Genomic DNA, 17589 nt, shown 5'->3' with positions numbered 1-17589 from the left:
CATAATTGTTTTTTTTTTTTTTTTTGGAGAGAAATGTAGTATTTAGAAATAAATTTAGTTGGAAATATGAATCAACTAGGATTCCAACTTGGGTCTCGGGTACCAACCATTAAGTCTTTTTGTCATTTGCGTTAGGAACTATCGGTAACTTTTCATATTTGTTACTGATCGTATCTTCTACAGGTAGCTAAAAATTTAATAATTGATATAGAAGAGTTCACGTTTGAAACTAGTTATTTCATATTTCTAGTTTCGTTAATTTTTAAGAAAATGAACAAAGTCCTTGCAAAGATTATTTTTCTCCACCAAATTGAAGACCATATTGTTTACTTTGAAAGCAACATCCCCTCGCTAGCGGACGACTCTCGCACGCAACACGAGGGGCAAAGAAGTCCTGCAAGTCTAAAATTTCGGTAGAGCACCTCATTCTTTCTTAATTGGCCCCTCTAAACTAATTGTACTATTTAGTGCTAAGGTTTGATTAGATTAGAACGTACCATCAGATCAAGACTCGAGATAAATTATACGGTTTAGGTTTAAGATTCGATTAGATAAATCATACAGTATATTAAATTGTGATAGTAAAACTTTGCTAACGAGCTTCTTGACAAAATCACGCATGCTTATAAAACTATCCACGGCCACGTGCAATTAATGCGATGCCGCATACCTATGAATAGAAGCCAATCCCGAACATCAGAAAGTCAACGAGGGAAAAGGACTTTGACTTACCTCCGCTGCCCTCACCGCCCGTTTGACTGCTTCTGTTAGCCGTATTCTGACCCGACCCTGCCGGTGGTGGCGGCGCCACCGAGCTCGTCCCCTGGGGAGGCGGCGGCGGCGGTGCGATCGCCGCGTTCTCGACGGCCGACAAATTATAAAACAGATAAAGTTCGAACCGGATGGTGCAAGTCTCTCCTAATATCCTCCCGCCTTGCTTCGTGCCGCAGCAAGCCGGGATGTTCCCGATGTAAGTCGTCAAGCACGTGTAGCAGTCATCCGGCGACTGGTCCCTCGTGCACTGCGCCATCGCGTATATATTCAAAAAGTTCGTGAAGTTACCCTTTCCTGCCGCGAACATCGGCGGCCGCCCCGACCCGTAGGCCGCTTCCGTGGCCAAATTATTCATCAGGTGCCCGAGCTGGTCATCGAACAGCTGCGGGTCCGTGACGTTCTGCACGTTCACCAGGCACAACTGAACCGAGCTGCTGGCGATGCCAAAGAAGCTATTGTTGGAGTACCGCAGCATGCAGTTGTCGTACCACAGGGTGTTCGACATGCCGCGCGGGCACTTTGCGACAGCGTCTTGTGCGGCGGTAGTCAAGCAGGTGTTGCAGTCGACAGAGGAGACGTCGCCGCGGCATAACGCGAGGCCGTAGACTTGGTCGGCACCGTTTCGACCGACCGAGACGTTGTAGAAGCCGGAGGGGCCGGCTTCGGAGGGGAGAGAAGACAGGAGAAGGTTGAGGTTCGACTGGAAGGTGCTGTTTGCCGTGTAGTTCGCGGGGCAGTTGATGTGGAGGGGGTCCGATTTGGATGTGGGGGTGTGGAGGAGAATGAGGAGGGAGCAGAGGAGGAAGGGGAGAGGGAGAGACTCCATAGTTTTCTCACAAGTAGAAAGGGATTAATGATATTGAAAGACAGGGATATATAAAGGAAATAATGAGACAATAATTCAGCATTTAATAAATGGATAATTGAAAATGGCCTTGACCTGCGTGTGTGATCCTGATTGTTGATCTATTGATTCCGCATGAGATGGGAACGTGAGTGATGTGGCGTGGACCTTATTGACTCGGACGATGAGTTGAAGGCTCGAAGCCACCCAACGCGCCCAAAAAAAAAAAAAAAAAAAAAAAAAACCTCTAATTTTTATAATAAATTAAATTAATATAACTATTTTTATGCATCGCATGGGCACAAATTTAATTCTTAGATTAATATCTAATGATAGAAAATTTTAATTCTATCTGCACCCAAACTCGCGCCGCATCCCAATCTAACATCCCATGCCTACTCTACACCCATGTTAAGTTTCCCGTACGGGGCATACCAATGAGGGTCTCAGCTATTTTAGTTGTTTGTACCTAATTACCATATTTAGATATTGACTTTAATTAAAAGCGTAAAAACAGGATTAAACTAAGCATGTGTTGCAGAAACCAATGTTCATTGAGTCGATATAGTTTATGCTGGATCAAGGTGAAGTTATCTACGATCTAGTCAACTCTACCATGGATCCAGCGTCGAATATTTGGGTTACTGGATGCTTCTTTCGGAACGTGGGATGGCTTGCAGGACAATCCGATCAGTCCAAATAGACCTGTCGGAACTAGGTTCCCTCAAACTTCCGATCGGTCAGATGGGTAATCCAATTGGTCGGATTGGGTTGTCCGATCGCTCGTAAGATAATTTCCGACTGATCGCATCACTCGGGTGGATTTGGTATATAAGCTGATCAGTCGGATTTGGCGATTCAACCGATCGGATTCGACAGCCCGAGGCGGTTTTGAACCTGAAATCCCTAGTGAGAACATTTTGAGAGGATCTTGTAGGAAGTTTCGTTGTAAAATTCTAGTCAAGAGAAAGCGTGTGAAAGTTCTAAAAAGTGATTTCTTATATCTAATCTACATTTTATACCTTTCCACCGTAGATTAGTCAAAAAAGATATTGAATTCGATTTGTTCGTGGCTGTAAGTTGATATATTATTGGTCAAACTACATAAATTTCTTGTGTTATTGTCATCTCTTGTTCTCTGTTTCTATTGCTTGTTTATGGTAGTGCTCCCATTAAGTTTTTTCTTCAATGGGTCCGCTGTCATGCCCGCCGCCGACATCGCCCAAATCCGCCCGGAGTCACCCCAATCCGGCGCTGTCCGCTGCCATGCCCGCCGCCGACGTAGCCCAACGCCACATTTGTTGCTTATTTTTCTTAGTCTGCATTACATTTATTCTGTGCGTCTTACTAATTTTATAGCTATAAAAGTGTGAAATTATAGGGACATTTTGATACTCAATTCCAAATTCTTTTTCCGATTAAGCAAATGTGGTTTCCAAAACTAATATCTTTTCACAGTTTTTGATCAGTTTTCTCCCTCATGTACAGGGATTTGATGGGCGGGTTAGCGAAGCGGGCGGCTTACGAGTCAAATCGAATGTCTGCAACCGGTGAGGTGCCCTTCACGAGCTTGATTAAGATGTTTGGGTTGGTGCAGTGCATGAGGGACCGGTCAGATGATGATTGTTACCAGTGCTGTGGCGGCAATGCTCAACTGCTGTTGGGGGCATCAGGGAGGGGTTGTTTTGACTTACACTTGCTATCTGCGGTTTGAGATATGTCCTTTTTATAATTTGAGCAAGTTGGGAGCGGAGGCACCACCGCCTGCATTGGCTGCCGCACCATTGCCGGATTTTGATGCTGCTCTACCCACGAAAGCAGGCGAAGGTATGTTTTACTACTGTTTACTTTTGTGATGGTTTTTTGTCGGTTCCTTTGTGAATTGTATCACTGTAGTCGCATATTACATTCCAGTATCCTGGAGAAATCTTCTATGTCAGCATGTTAGTAAATGGTACAAAATACAAGAGTCGTAAATCAGTTATGGACATTTCTTGTGTCAGATTCTCAAAGGCAACTTTAGATTGCCATAAAGAGATAGACAAACCTCTGATGTGGCTGCTGAGGCAATACTCCTTTCTAAGTAGCTTCTATATCCCAAGAAGTAGTTGCATGGCATTTACCAACAAGCCACGCACCCCAAAATGCCCGAGCTAGCCTGATTAAGTTAATTTCTAGTTCTAGTGCCCAATCCCTGTATGCCTAGCTAATCTTGTCATTATGCATGGGATTATTTTGGGGACGTGTGGTGCCACGATGCTAAATATGTGATAGGAAATGTGAAACAAAAATTTCCTCTATTTTGGGAATGGACTCCTAATCGGATAAAACTATTGACAATCAATTTAGTTGTCTGTTTTTATCTTCAATTGACGCAACCAATATAAGCTTTTGTTGTTCCTAAGTGTCTATTTGGAAGAAGAGTTTCATCATTTTGAGCAGTGCATACTTAGATCTGCAAGTTCTATTTAAACCTTGAAGTTTTAGTTGCAGGAAGCAAGAAGGACAAAGAGGAGATAGTTGCTCCTGGTGTCATAAGTCATAACTTTCGTTATTGCAACGAGTCTCCTCTTGGCATACGTTGTCTACAAATCGAGGAGAAGAAAATCCATTGGTTTTTCCAGTAAGTTCTCATAATGTAAATTTTCTAGACACTACTAATACGAAAGCTCAAGTCTTCGGTTGCTATCTCTTTGTCCGCTATTTACATTTTAAGTGTAAATTTTAAAATTCAAATTTTGTGTTTACATTTAAATTTTAAATTTGATTTTAAATGTAAACACAAAATTTTAAGTATGGGTCTACTTGTGGAAAATTTTATATATTACTATCTACATTACTAAAATTATACTCTTATTAAACCAAACATAGTAATTTTATAATCCTAATTACCATACGTACTAGATAGCGTTTTCAAAAAAATAAATATCTCACATTTATGTCTTTTTGATATGCGCAAATCTTTTAACGTTATGAATTACATTGAATAAATTAAATTCTAATTTTGATGCTGTTGTGGTAGGGTTTAACACATATATATCGAGCACGACGCACTGGTTACGTGTATTAATTTCTCAAAAAAAAGAGAATAGTATCTATAACTCACTTTATTTGCAAACTTATTTTTATATAATTCTATTATATATTAAATATATCTAATTTTATCCATAAATTTATTTTATAAAATTTTACAACTAAATTTAACCATTACTATATAGCTTTAGATCTTTTAAAATTATAATAAAGTGTCGGATAAAAATTGACAAAATTTTTAAATATAAACAATGACTGTACAAAAGGGGCTAAAATACAGGAGGCTTTTCATAATTTATTTTATTACATCTTGCATAGTTAAAAGAGAGATACTGAACAAAATCTTCTTGCCATAGCATTCGAAAGAAGGAAAGTCACAAAAATAAGCAAGCTTACGTAAATCTAGCTAGATTCACAACGCCTTTGCTGTTTATTCGGCAACGTAAAAAAATCACACACTTTTGCCACTCGAACTCAGTATATTAATTCTGTTCAATATTCCTCAGCTCCGAGACGCTACCGTGGTTCGAATTCTGAAATGGAGACATCGTTCACCGACACAGCCCTCGTCGTCCTCCGCTGCAGCCCGCCGGACGCATCAGTCTCGATCGCCTCCGTGTTGTCTGCAGTTGAGCCATGCAGAATGACGAAAGCAGGGGCCGAGGGGGCGGGGAGGGTGAAGGAGAGGCTGCTGAGCATGAGCACGACGGACGTCATGCTCGGCCGGTTCGACGGGTCGTCCTGGACGCACAGCAGCCCAATGTGGATGCATCTCAGCACGTCCTGCAACCGACACTGCCCCCCGAGACTCGGGTCGAGCACCTCGTGTGCAGTCCCTTCGGTCCAGTGCTTCCACACCTATTTAAGAAAGAGCAATATATAGTTAGCAGTAGAAAATTACCTCGATTTGTTAAGAAAAATTCATCGTGACTGGGAGCGTCAAAGCGTGGCTTCAAAAAACGTAGGGGGGTAAAGTAAAAATTTTCAAAGATTGAATACTCTTTTTTTAAATGTCATGTGGACCTCTAGTAAAAATTTTGGGTTTTTGAAACCTGACTATATTATTGTCACCGTCTCCGATTTGAATCCGGGACAGTAAATTTAAAATGAATACCTTATCCACCTATTAAGGTATAGAGAATGCTTACATAGGATAGAACGTCTTCTGAATGAATAGTTTCTTGAGAGCGAGCGTTTCTTCGTCCAGTCACAATCTCCAAAAGCAACACGCCATAACTAAAAACATCTGATTTTGTTGAGAAATGTCCATGAATTACATACTCCGGTGCCATATATCCGCTGCAATTAACAACAAGTTTTAAGCATCAACATTATATGAGAATCTCGTTGGGAGAGAAACTCTAGTAAATCTTTTATTCTTTATTGAGTTTTGGGTGTAGAATGTGCTTACTATGTTCCTGCGATCCGACTTGTGTTTCCTTCACTCGTGTCGATGTCAAAGAGCTTTGCGAGACCGAAGTCGGAGATTTTAGGGGTCATAAAAGCATCCAACAAGATGTTGCTCGCTTTCAGATCACGGTGAACTATCTTTAACCTCGAATCTTCGTGGAGATAGAGAAGTCCTCGGCTAATCCCTTCGATGATCTTGTACCGTACTATCCAATCTAATTGTTCGCGCCTCACAGGATCTGCTTCATTTGAGTAAAATAGTGTTATATATATATGGCATTTCTCAGTTAGCTATAACAGTTAATAACAACATTTAAATCATACAGATAATTTCACATCCCTAAAAAGAAGGAAACCTATTTTAGAAGCAAAATTGACTTTACGACAAATGTATCAAAGTGGCCAAAACAAGTAAAAGAGTACTTCATTGAATGAAGGTAACTTCAAATCAAGTAGCAATGTGAATAAACAATTATGCTGTGATGAGCTATACCAAAGAGAAACTTATCAAGGCTTGTGTTGGGCAGGTACTCATAGATAAGAAGCTTTTCTTGCTCTTCCAAGCAGCAACCAATTAGCCTCACCAGATTCCTATGCTGAAGTTTTGCCACAAGCACCACTTCATTTTTCAGCTCGACAAGCCCCTGTACTGAGCTCATTGAGAGCCTCTTCACTGCAATTTCTTGCCCATCGTGTAACATCCCCTGTTTTCAGTGTTATATGCAAATGTTAAAAAATTTATCTTATAGTATTATAAGTTTGTAGAAATAAATAGTTATTAATATATATTACCAGAATAAGAGGTCTGAGTTAATTAAAAAGTCTCGAGCCAAGACATGAAAGAAAATGTTCGATACCAAATATAAAAATACAGTTTTCTAGCTGTTAATACTTTTAGAGGCTAGTAGTTCTTAACATGCAGAACACATAAGCTAAATATATTGTCTTTTGCAGATTAATTAATTGAATTGGAGCACTTAAGAGTTGAGAATTCACCTTATACACTGGTCCAAATCCACCTTCTCCTAACTTATTTGCCTCTGAGAAGTTGCTTGTGGCAGCTCGTATTGTTGCCAAATCGAACAATAGAGATTCCGCGCTTCTAATTTCCTGGTCATCTCCTCCATTTACTTCATGAAGAGCAGTATCTTAGTACAAAAATGAATTTTTATGTTCAGTGTGTGTGTTGAATCAAATATAGTTATGTGTGGAACTTACTCATCAGAGCATTTCTAACTGGTTTTCTTTGTTTCTTTCTTATTCTCAGGCAGAGAAAGATAGCAGAGAGGAGCAACAATGCAGCAGCAACCACAGAAATGGCAACAATAATAATTGTCTTTGTAGTTCCATTAATTCCTGCACCAAGAGTAAGTGATCCTACTTAGTTCTCGAAATCAAACGAAAGTTTGAATTCATTCATTTAATCTGTTTTCTTTCCCTTTAACATGTAATATCAAAGCGAGTTGAATCATTAATCTTTTCAGAGAAAAAAAAGAGTCGATTTATTAATAAGCCATATCAAGCAAAATGAGTCAGTTTGTTTTGGTAACTAACAACACCTTCCATTAGCTTATATATGCTTATTACTTCCAACTTTTTCACATTTGTTGCCAACCGTAGTATCTAATACAGTTGGCTAAAAATTTAATAATTGATACCTGAGAGTTTACATTTGAACTTAATTACTTTACATTTCTAATTACGTTAATTTTTATGAAAATGAATAAGGTTCTTGCAAATATTATTTTTCTATGCCAAGTTGAAGACCATATAGTTTACTTTGAAAGCAACATCCCTTCGTTAGTGGACGATTCTCACACGCAACATGATGGTGAAAAAAGTCCTTCAATTTTAAATTTCTGTAGAGCACCACATTCTAAATTCGCTGTACTATTTGGTGTGAAGGTTTGACTAGATTGGAACATATCGTTAAATCCAGGCACAAAATAAATTACAGAATTTAAGATTTGCAAATAGGGTATATCCCTGTTTAATAAAAAAAAAAGAATTTAAGATTTGATTAGATTGAAATAGGTCATTAAATTTAGACACGAGATAAAGCACACAGTTTACCACATTATCTTTGGTAAAACTTTGTTGCGGAGCTTCTCAACGAAGTCACGCATGCTTTATCCACCCCACCTAAGGATGCAAACGGGGCGGATCCGGGGGCGGGAGAGTTCCCCCACCTCCCGCTCCATTTCTTATTTGGGCGGGGTGGATTCGGGGCGGATTATTTTTCATTTTATTTTTGGCTCTCACTTACCGCTCCATTCGGGGCGGATCGGGACGGGAGCGGGACGGGAGCGGATTTTTAACGGATCGAGATAGATTGAAGGAAGAAAAGAGTCTCCCGCCTCCCGCTCCATTTACTTGACGGATCGGGGCGGATTCGGGACGGGTTATATTTTTCTATATTTTTTGTTCCCACTTACCACCCCATTCGGGGCGGATCGAGGCGGAGCTCCACCAACCCGGATCCATTTGCATCCCTAACCCCACCTCGAATTAATGTGACGGTGCACACCTACGAACAGAAGAGGTTTCCTACAGCCGCCCGGTACAGCGAGCAAATCCCCACAGAAGAAAGTCAACGCGGGAGAAGGACTTTGACTTACCTCCGGTTCCCTTACCGCCCGTTTGACTGCTGCCATTACCCGTATTCTGACCCAACCGTGCCGGCGGCGATGGCGTCGTCGTGCTCGTCCCATTTGATTGCGGCATCGGCGGCGGCGCCTCGTTCCCGGATGGCGCCAAATTATAAAACGGAGCCGACTCAAACCGGACGATACAATTCTCTCCTTCAATCCTCCCGCCGATCTTCGTGCTGCAGCACTGCGGGATGCTCCCGATGTAACTCGACAAGCACCCATAGCAGCCCGTCGGCGACAGATCCCTCGTGCACTGCACCAGCCCGTATATGTTATTAAAGCTCGTAAAGTTGACCTCCCCCACCGCGAATAACGGCGGCCGCCCCGACCCATAGGCTGCTTTCATGGCCAAGCTCTTCATCAGCTGCCCGAGCTGGTCATCGAACAGCTGCGGATCCGTGACGTTCTGCACGTTCGACAAGTATACTAGGGGCGAGCTGTCGGCGATGCCAAAGAAGCTATAGTTGGAGTAGCGCAGCATGCAGTCGTCGTACCACAGGGTGCTCGACATGCCGCGCGGGCACTTTGCGACAGCGTCTTGCGCGGCTCTAGTCAAACAGGCGTTGCAGTCGGCAGAGGAGACGTCGCCGCGGCATAACGCGAGGCCGTAGACTTGGTCGGCGCCGCTTCGACCGACCGAGATGTTGTAGAAGCCGGAGGGGGCGGCTTCAGAGGGGAGGGAAGACAGGAGGAGGTTGAGGTTCGACTGGAAGATGCTGTTCGCCGTGTAGTTCGCGTTGGTGGGGCAGTTGATGTAGAAGGTGCTGGATTTGGATGTTGGGGTGTGGAGGAGAATGAGGAGGAGGGAGCAGAGGAGGAAGGGGAGTGGGAGAGGTTCCATAGTTTTCTCACAATCAAGTAGGAGGGGATTATTAATGATATTGAAAGATAGGGATGTAAGATAGGGATACATAAAGGAAATAATGAGACAATAGTTCAGCATTTAATAAATGGATAGTTTAAAATGGCCTCGCCCTGTGTGTTCGATCCTGTTTTGTTGATCTATTGATTCCGCGTGAGATGGGCCATGAGTGATGTGGCGTGGACCTTATTGACTCAGACGATGAGTTGACGGCTCGAAGCCAACTAAAACGCGCAAAAAAAAAAAAAAAAAAAAAAAAAAATCGACCCTAGTTTTTACAACACATTAAATTACTATAACTAGTTTTAATGCATCGCATGAGCACAAATTTAATTCTTAGATCTGCGCACGAACTGGCGCTGCATCCAAATCTAACATCCCATGCCTACTCTACACCCATGTTAAGTTTTCCGTACGGCGCATACCAATGAGTTCTTAGCTTAATCTATCGCTGTTGCCAAATTGCAATGCTCTCAGCTATTTTAGTTGTTTGTACCTGATTACCATATTTAGATAGTGACTTTAAAAGCTTTTAAAAGCAGGATTAAACTAAGTATGTGTCGCAGAAATTAATGTTCATTGCGTCGTCTCAATACAGTCTATGTTGGATCAAGGTGAAATTATGTTCTACCCAACTCTACAGTGGAGCGTTGAAGATTTGAGTTAAGGGATGCTTGTTCCAGAATTTGGGATGGCTTGTAGGACAATCCGATTGGTCGGGACCAACCGGTCAGAACTTGGTTCTCTCAAACTTCCAATCGGTCGGATGGGTGATCCGTTTGATCGGATTGGATGGTCTGGTCGCTCTAAAATTGATTTACGACTAATCGCATCGCTCAGATGGATTTGACATATAAGTGATCAGTCAGATTTGTGGATCCTGACCGATCAGATTTGACAGCCCAAGGCGGTTTTAAACCTAAAATTTTATGTGGCCATATATATGGGATCATGTACATCCCTGATGAGGACCCTTCGAGAGAATCTTTCAGAAAGTTTCATTGTAAAATTCTAGTTTAGAAAAAACGTGTGAAAGTTCTGGAGAGAGATTTCTTATATCCAATCTACTTCTTGTATCTTGTGTCGGGGATTAGTCAAAGAACGTATTGGATAGGTAAGTATCACGCATCATTGGTCGAACTATATATATTTCTTGTATTGTTGTGTTCTCTTGTTCTGTGTTTCTATTGCTTGTTTACCGTAGGGCTTGTTTTCTTTAGTTGTTCCCATTAAGTTTCCTCTACCTAAGACATGATTTTTCGTTGCCCTCATATGCCATGAGGGTTTGAGGTGTTGCTCTGTTACTCCTCGGCTGGTTCTATTAGTCTAAATTTATAAAGCTGAAAGTAGGCATAAAATACGAGAAACGAATTGCGCTGCAATCAAATTCACACTTAAAAAATCTGACTTACCGCCGCTACTCATCGTATTTCCTGTTGTATTACTTCCTTTTATCGGAGGGCTCGCCCTGGGTGGTGCAGGTGTATTTGCTTTCGACGGTGGTGGTGCCGCCATGTTTTGCACTGCCGACACATTATAAAACTGATACAACTCGTATCGGATGACACAGCTGCTTCCAAACACCCTCCCACCCTGCATCCCATCGCAGCAACTTGGGATAAACCCCACATAATCCGTTAGGCATCTGTAACAATCGATACTATCCAAGTCTCTTGTGCACTGTGCCATCCCGTAGAGTTTATTGGATTTGGTGAAGTTCACCTCGCCAAAGGCGAACATCTGCGGCGACCGTGCAGCAGTCACCGTAAGGGTGTCCATCAGCTGCCCTAGCAGATTGCCGAACAGCTGCGGCTCTGTCACGTTGTTCGGGTTCCGCATGTATACGTAGAAGGAATTGTCGACTTCGGAGAAGAAGCTAAGGTTGTCATAGCGGAGCATGCAGTTGTCGTACCTGTTAAGTATAAATGATTAAAACTACTAAATATTGGCGATTTACATGTGATCAAAACAGAAACTTTGATTTATACAGGTCCTGGGTAGCCTCATTTAATTTTCTTTCGTTTATCCCGAATTCGCTGGTCGGGCCAATGATGAATAAAAACACCGTCTTTTAACTGATTAAAGATTTTAGAAAAAAAGGATCGTTTCACGGTACATACCATATTGTCGACCCGACGCCGTGCGGGCATTTGGCGACGATATCTTTAGTGCGGTTCTTCAAGCAACTCAAACAGTCCGCAGAAGAGACATCGCCGCGGCAGAGGGCAAGGCCGTGGACTTGATTGGGTCCCGCTCGACCGACAGTGGTGTTGGCGAAGCCGGAAGGAGCAGCGGCGGAGGGGAGGGAGGAGAGGACGCGGTCGAGGTTAGCCTGGAAGGTGCTGTTGGCCGTGTAGTTCGCATCGCTGCGGCAGACGTTGTACAGAGGTTTCTCTGCGTTTGCTGCAGGAGTAATGTAAAGAACAATCAGAAGGCATAGTAGGAAAAATAGCTGAGATGGTGATTTCATAGTTTCCTCACAAGAAGTGGTGCAAAGTGACAACAATCGATGCTATAATATGTTGTAATTCGATGCTAGGAGACGATACATTACTGGTCAACCAGGAAATAGCTCCTTTTGCGTGTGGAATACTTGTTGCAGTGTAGGGACCGTTGACTGTTGACCTCTGTCGAAAAGATTGTGGTGACTTGTGTCCACTGGTTGACATCTAAAAAAAAACCAAAAAAAAAAAAGGGTTATTTGCATACACGTCCCTGCAAATATAGTGAATTGCGAAAATATTCCTGCAAAACGGAAACTCCATAAGTTGTCCCTGCAAAAGTCCTAAGTTATGCAGATATGTCCCTGCCGTCCAGATCTGTTAGAAATTTTTCGTTAACCACGGTTAAAATACTTAACCATGGTTAAGTATAGTGTGAATTGACGTATTTATCCTTCTTCCTCTTCCTTCTCTTCCTCTTCCTTCTTCTTCGTCGCCGGCGAGGAGATGCGGCGGCGACAGCGACGACGGCGGCAAACCCTCTTCTTTTTCCTCTTCCCTCTTCCTCTTTTCCCTTCTTCTTCCTTCTTCCTTCTTCCTCTTCCTCTTCCCTCTTCTTCGTCACCGGTGAGGGAGAAAAACCTCGTCGGGGTCGGCCTCGGAAAGGCGGGCGAGTTTCTGGACGAGAAGCTCGAGGGCGTTGTTGTCGACGAGGGCGGCGACGAGGTCGTGCGCGGGGTCGTCGTGGTCGCCGAGGACGTCGGCGTCGGTGAGGTCGGTGACGAGGGAGACGACGTCGACGGCGATGTCGGCGCCGAGGAGGCCGACGAGGGAGGAGACGGCGTTGAGGGCGACGAGCTCTAGGTAGAGCTCCGGTGCCTTGGCGTTCTTTCCTCTTCTTCGTTGTCGGCGAACCCGACCTCGCGCCGCCGCCGCCGCCGTCGTCATCTGCTTCGACGGTCCGAAGAGGAAGAGAAAGAGAAGGGGAAGAGGAAGACTTTTGGAGGGATATATTTGAGAGGGTAAAATGGTCATTTCACGAATCTACTGTTAAAAAATAAACGGATCACTAACGGATGTTAACCGGAGGGACATATCTGCATAACTTAGGACTTTTGCAGGGACAACTTATAGAGTTTCTATTTTGCAGGGATATTTTCGCAATTCACTATGTTTGCAGGGACGTGTATGTAAATAATTCAAAAAAAAACGTCTGCTGCTGTGGTTGGACATGTGGGTTCCGAAAGTCCGACTCTATGTCAAGTCTAAGTCAATTAATGAAATCTGTTCAACATCATACAGAGATTATCTACCGGAGTATAGAATACGGTGGTTAAAAATTTTTAAAAAAAAAAGAAAAAAAAAAGAAAGAATTTATATAGGAGTATAGAACACGTTACTACGTATTAGCGATTAATTTTTTAAATTTTAAATTTTAAATTTAGCTATATTATATTTTTAATTAATTTTTTTTAAAAAAATGAAGAAAATATATAAGAAAAACTTCAAAACCCTCCCTGTGGTTTCAATTTTTTTTACTTTAGTACCCTGTGGTTTAAAATGTAAGTTAGTACCATGTGGTTTCTCACTTTATCACTTTAGTACCCTATGGTTTAAGGTGTATCAAGTTAGTATCATGTAGTTTTGCACATTATAACTTTAGTACCCTGTGGTTTTAATTTTGTATCAAGTTAGTACCCTCTGGTTTTTTAAACCATAGGGTACTAAATTGATAAAGTGTGAAACCACATAATACTAAAGTGATAAAGTGCAAAACCACAGGGTACTAACTTGATACACCTTAAACCACAGAGTACTAATATAAAGTGAGAAACCATAGGGTACTAACTTGATACACCTTAAATCACAAGGTACTAAAGTGATGAAGTGAAAAACCATAGTGTACTAACTTGATACATTTTAAACCATATGATATTAAAATGAAAAAATGTGAAACTAGATGGATTTTTTTTGAAGTTTTTCCAAATATATATCACACAAACTTTCTCTCGGAAGGGGAAACGGTTGCTTCATCACTGTTCCCATTCTTCCCTCCGAATGTATCGTCCCTGACCCTTCCCTCTCCTTTTTCCTCCCCCATCCCCCTCTCTCTCTCTCTCTCTCCATGAAAATGATGAAACCCTCTCCCCCTCCTCTTCCCCACATCCTTCCCTTACAACAACAACTACTGCTGCTGCTGCTTCTGGTGCTCTTCTTCTCCTCTTCCCTCATCACCTTCGTCGTCTCCGACTCCAACGCCTACACGTGGGTGGTGTGCTCCTCCCCAAACTCCGTCTTCGCCCCGAACGGCACCTTCCAAGCCAACCTCGCCGCCGCCCTCTCCGCCCTCCCCGCCGCCGCCGCCGCCGCCGGGGGCTTCGCCGCTCTCTCCCGCGGCCGACCCGCCGACCGCGTCTTCGCCGCCGCGCTCTGCCGCGGCGACGCCTCCCCCGCCGCGTGCAGCTCCTACGTCGCCGACGCCGCAGCGGGGGTCGCCGAGCGCTGCCCCAACTCCAAAGCCGCCGCCGTCTGGTACGACAAGAGCTTCCTCCGCTACTCCGTCGCCAACTTCTCCAACGACGTCGACTGGTCCATCCAGAAGATTCTCTACAACGAAGGGAATGTCTCGGACCCCACCAGGTTCGAGCAGCTGTACGGGTACAATCGATTCCTAACGTTTATTTCGTTGTTTTTTATTATTATTATTTTTTAATTCGGAAAAACTTCAGATACTCCCTGTGGTTCGTCGCCTTTTCACCTCATTATTCCGTGATTTTAACTAATATCACTGAACTGAAGAAGCGGTAAACCACATGGGTGTCTCTTCTTTTTTTTTTCTTTTTTTTTCCAATTTGTAATATTTATTAGTTCTCAAACTTTTGACTTTAACTTTTGTTATTCTAAACTCTTAAAATTATTTATAGATTTTGTAGACTATTTGCTACTCAATTTGATAGGTCGCACGGAATGAGAGCTAGCCTTAAGCCCTTGGGACTTGATCGAAGCTACTAGTAGACATAAGGGTCCAATTATAAGAATTAAAAGGTTAGAAGAAATCAATCTGAAAACTCAGATGAAGTTTTGGACCAATGATGCAATTTACTGCTATATTGTTTTGATATGGATATAGCTTGAAGAACTCTATCCGACTATGTATCAAGAGAATTGTGAAATCCTGCAAGATGATACATTTCTTACTTATTTTTCTTAGTCTATATTATATTTATTCTGTGCTTCTTACTAATTTTATAGCTATATAAGTGTGAAATTATAGGGGCATTTTGATACTCAATTCCAAATTCTTTTTCCGATTAAGAAAATTTGGTTTTCCAAAACTAATATCTTTTCACAGTTTTTGATCAGTTTTCACCCCTATGTACAGGGATTTGATGGGTGGGTTGGCGAAGCGGGCGGCTTACGAGTCGAATCGAATGTTTGCAACTCGTGAGGTGTCCTTCACGAGCTTCATTAAGATGTTTGGGTTGGTGCAGTGCATGAGGGACCGGTCAGATGATGATTGTTACCAGTGCTTACAGCAATCAGTGGCGGCAATGCCCAACTGCTGTTGGGGGCATCAGGGAGGGGTAGTTTTGACTTACACTTGCTATCTGCGGTTTGAGATATATCCTTTTTATAATTTGAGCATGTTGGGAGCAGAAGCACCACCGCCTGCATTGGCTGCCGCACCATTGCCGGATTCTGATGCTGCTCTACCCACGAAAGCAGGCAAAGGTATGTTTTACTACTGTTTACTTATGTGATGGTTTTTTGTCGGTTCCTTTGTGAATTGTATCACTGTAGTCGCATATTACATTCCAGTATCCTGGAGAAATCTTCTATGTCAGCATGTTAGTAAATGGTACAAAATGCAAGAGTCGTAAATCTGTTATGGACATTTCTTGTGTCAGATTCTCGAAGGCAACTTTTGATTGCCATAAAGAGATAGACAAACTTCTGAAGTGGCTGCGGAGCTAAGTAGCTTCTATATCCCAAGAAGTAGTGCATGGCATTCACGAACAAGTCACGCACCCAAATATTCTCAAGCTAGCCCGATTAAGTTAATTTCTAGTTCTAGTGCCCAATCCCTGTATGCCTAGCTAATCTTGTCATTTTGCATGGGATTATTTTGGGGACGTGTGGTGCCACGATGCTAAATATGTGATAGGAAATGAGAAACAAAAATTTCCTCTTTTTTGGGAATGGACTCCTAATCGGATAAAACTATTGACAATCAATTTAGTTGTCTATTTTTAACTTCAATTGATGCAACCAACATAAGCTTTTGTTGTTCCTAATGGTCTATTTGGAAGAAGAGTTTCATCACTTTGAGCAGTGCGTACTTAGAACTGCAAATTCTATTTAAACCTTGAAGTTTTAGTTGCAGGAAGCAAGAAGGACAAAGAGGAGATAGTTGCTCTTGGTGTCATAACTTTCGTTATTGCAACAAGTCTCCTCTCGGCGTACTTCGTCTACAAATCGAGGAGAACAAAATCCATTGGTTTTTCCAGTAAGTTCTCATAATGTAAATTTTCTAGAAACTACTAATACGAAAGCTTAAGTCTTCTCTTTGTCTGCTATTTACATTTTAAGATACTTTTTATGACCACCAGATGTCGAAGATGAGGAGAGCCAAAATGGTGAAACTCTGTTATATAATTTGGGGACACTAAAATTTGCTACTAATAATTTCTCCGACGAAAATAAGCTTGGAGAAGGTGGTTTTGGATCAGTTTATAAGGTAACATTCAGTACTTTCAAAGGAATTTTAGTTATTGAGTTTTACAAGAGAAAATTTGTTCTCTCCAAATTCCAAAAGATGTGAAGAGCCAAATTGTTCCTAATGGATGCTGTTCCTGATTCGCAATAGGGAATACTTCAAGATGGCCTGGAAATAGCTGTCAAACGGCTTTCGATCAATTCAAGGCAAGGGCTTTTAGAGCTAACGAATGAGGTTGCCATCGTCGCTAAGCTTCAGCATAGAAATCTTGTGAGGTTGTTGGGTTTTTGCTTGGAGGAGAATGAAAAGTTGCTTGTTTATGAGTATCTTCCAAATAGAAGTCTCGACAAATTTTTATTTGGTAATCTACATGTCTCTTTGCTCTCTAAATAACGAGATTTATAATGAAAGAAGCCTGGAGTCTCTTCTTATTCTTGAAGGAAATTAAAAAAAAAAGAAAAAGAATCACTTATATTTTTCGTAATTTTTTGTTTAAGAAAATATGCTGACAAAGCATTGATTCTGGATGGAACAGTTCATGATAATCACGGACAATTAGATTGGGCAACGCGCTACAAGATTATTGAAGGAATTGCTAGAGGCCTACTTTACCTTCATGAAGATTCTCGGCTCAGGATTGTTCATCGAGATCTTAAAACAAGCAACATCTTGTTAGATCAATTCATGAACCCTAAAATTTCAGATTTTGGCCTTGCAAAGCTCTTTGACATGGAGAAATCACGAGGAAACTCTAGTCGTATTGTTGGGACAAAGTAATATGAAAGTTTTCTTCTTTTTTTTAGCTTCTTAATAAAGATCATTCGATTTCCCGGTTATACTATAATTAATTAATCACA

General features: G+C 42.0%; 4 protein-coding genes across 6 annotated transcripts in view; 1 reads left to right on the top strand and 3 right to left on the bottom strand.

Annotated features, from left to right (window-relative positions):
- The window catches only part of LOC109704467 (putative receptor-like protein kinase At4g00960), a 10564-nt gene extending 9456 nt beyond the window's left edge, over window positions 1-1108 (bottom strand). Inside the window, exon 1 of the mRNA XM_020225208.1 lies at window positions 733-1108. Within this exon, the coding sequence (XP_020080797.1) occupies window positions 733-1081 (349 nt within the window). The 5' untranslated portion in view covers window positions 1082-1108. The remainder of the gene's footprint in view (window positions 1-732) is intronic.
- Window positions 1109-1128: 20 nt separating this feature from the next.
- Window positions 1129-1600, bottom strand: LOC109704465 (cysteine-rich repeat secretory protein 38-like). Its single transcript, XM_020225202.1, has 2 exons — window positions 1242-1600; window positions 1129-1156 (listed from the first exon to the last, which is right to left on the bottom strand). The coding sequence occupies exons 1-2, from the start codon at window positions 1598-1600 to the stop codon at window positions 1129-1131; spliced, it is 387 nt and encodes a 128-aa protein (XP_020080791.1).
- Window positions 1601-4909: 3309 nt separating this feature from the next.
- On the bottom strand, window positions 4910-12047 carry LOC109704466 (cysteine-rich receptor-like protein kinase 10). 3 transcript variants are annotated; one of them, XM_020225206.1, is made up of 8 exons: window positions 11695-12047; window positions 10987-11486; window positions 7280-7417; window positions 7058-7191; window positions 6555-6765; window positions 6063-6303; window positions 5800-5950; window positions 4910-5509 (listed from the first exon to the last, which is right to left on the bottom strand). In XM_020225206.1, the coding sequence occupies exons 1-8, from the start codon at window positions 12042-12044 to the stop codon at window positions 5168-5170; spliced, it is 2067 nt and encodes a 688-aa protein (XP_020080795.1). In that variant the 5' UTR covers window positions 12045-12047; the 3' UTR covers window positions 4910-5167. The 3 variants fall into 3 exon arrangements, with proteins under 3 accessions (XP_020080795.1, XP_020080793.1, XP_020080794.1); XM_020225204.1 differs by lacking the exons at window positions 10987-11486; window positions 11695-12047 and adding an exon at window positions 8680-9809; XM_020225205.1 differs by lacking the exons at window positions 10987-11486; window positions 11695-12047 and adding an exon at window positions 8680-9808 and having other exon boundaries at window positions 6063-6300.
- Window positions 12048-14049: 2002 nt separating this feature from the next.
- Window positions 14050-17505, top strand: LOC109704468 (cysteine-rich receptor-like protein kinase 8; the record flags this gene model as incomplete). The annotated part of the gene is given in 6 exon segments (XM_020225209.1): window positions 14050-14673; window positions 15398-15747; window positions 16400-16522; window positions 16626-16753; window positions 16883-17093; window positions 17268-17505. Coding segments are annotated over 6 exon segments (1583 nt in total), but the record flags the coding sequence as incomplete, so codon positions are not given.
- Window positions 17506-17589: the final 84 nt, after the last annotated feature.

This window comes from Ananas comosus, unplaced genomic scaffold (assembly GCF_001540865.1).
Source record: "Ananas comosus cultivar F153 unplaced genomic scaffold, ASM154086v1, whole genome shotgun sequence".
Taxonomy (NCBI): domain Eukaryota; kingdom Viridiplantae; phylum Streptophyta; class Magnoliopsida; order Poales; family Bromeliaceae; genus Ananas; species Ananas comosus.
Note: the sequence above shows the minus strand (reverse complement) of the source record. Positions and strands in the feature narration are given on the sequence as shown.

Bases quoted from the DNA above. Each gene is read 5' to 3' on its own strand.
- LOC109704465 (XM_020225202.1), bottom strand. From the start codon at position 1,600: ATGGAGTCTCTCCCTCTCCCCTTCCTCCTCTGCTCCCTCCTCATTCTC. The intron at 1,157-1,241 runs GTACTCCAACAA...ACGGACCCGCAG, and splicing joins TACGACAACTGCATGCTGCG to CTGTTCGATGACCAGCTCGG.
- LOC109704466 (XM_020225204.1), bottom strand. From the start codon at position 9,655: ATGCTGAACTATTGTCTCATTATTTCCTTTATGTATCCCTATCTTACA. The intron at 5,951-6,062 runs GTAAGCACATTC...TGTTAATTGCAG, and splicing joins AGTCGGATCGCAGGAACATA to CGGATATATGGCACCGGAGT. The intron at 5,510-5,799 runs GTAAGCATTCTC...TTTCTTAAATAG, and splicing joins CAGAAGACGTTCTATCCTAT to GTGTGGAAGCACTGGACCGA.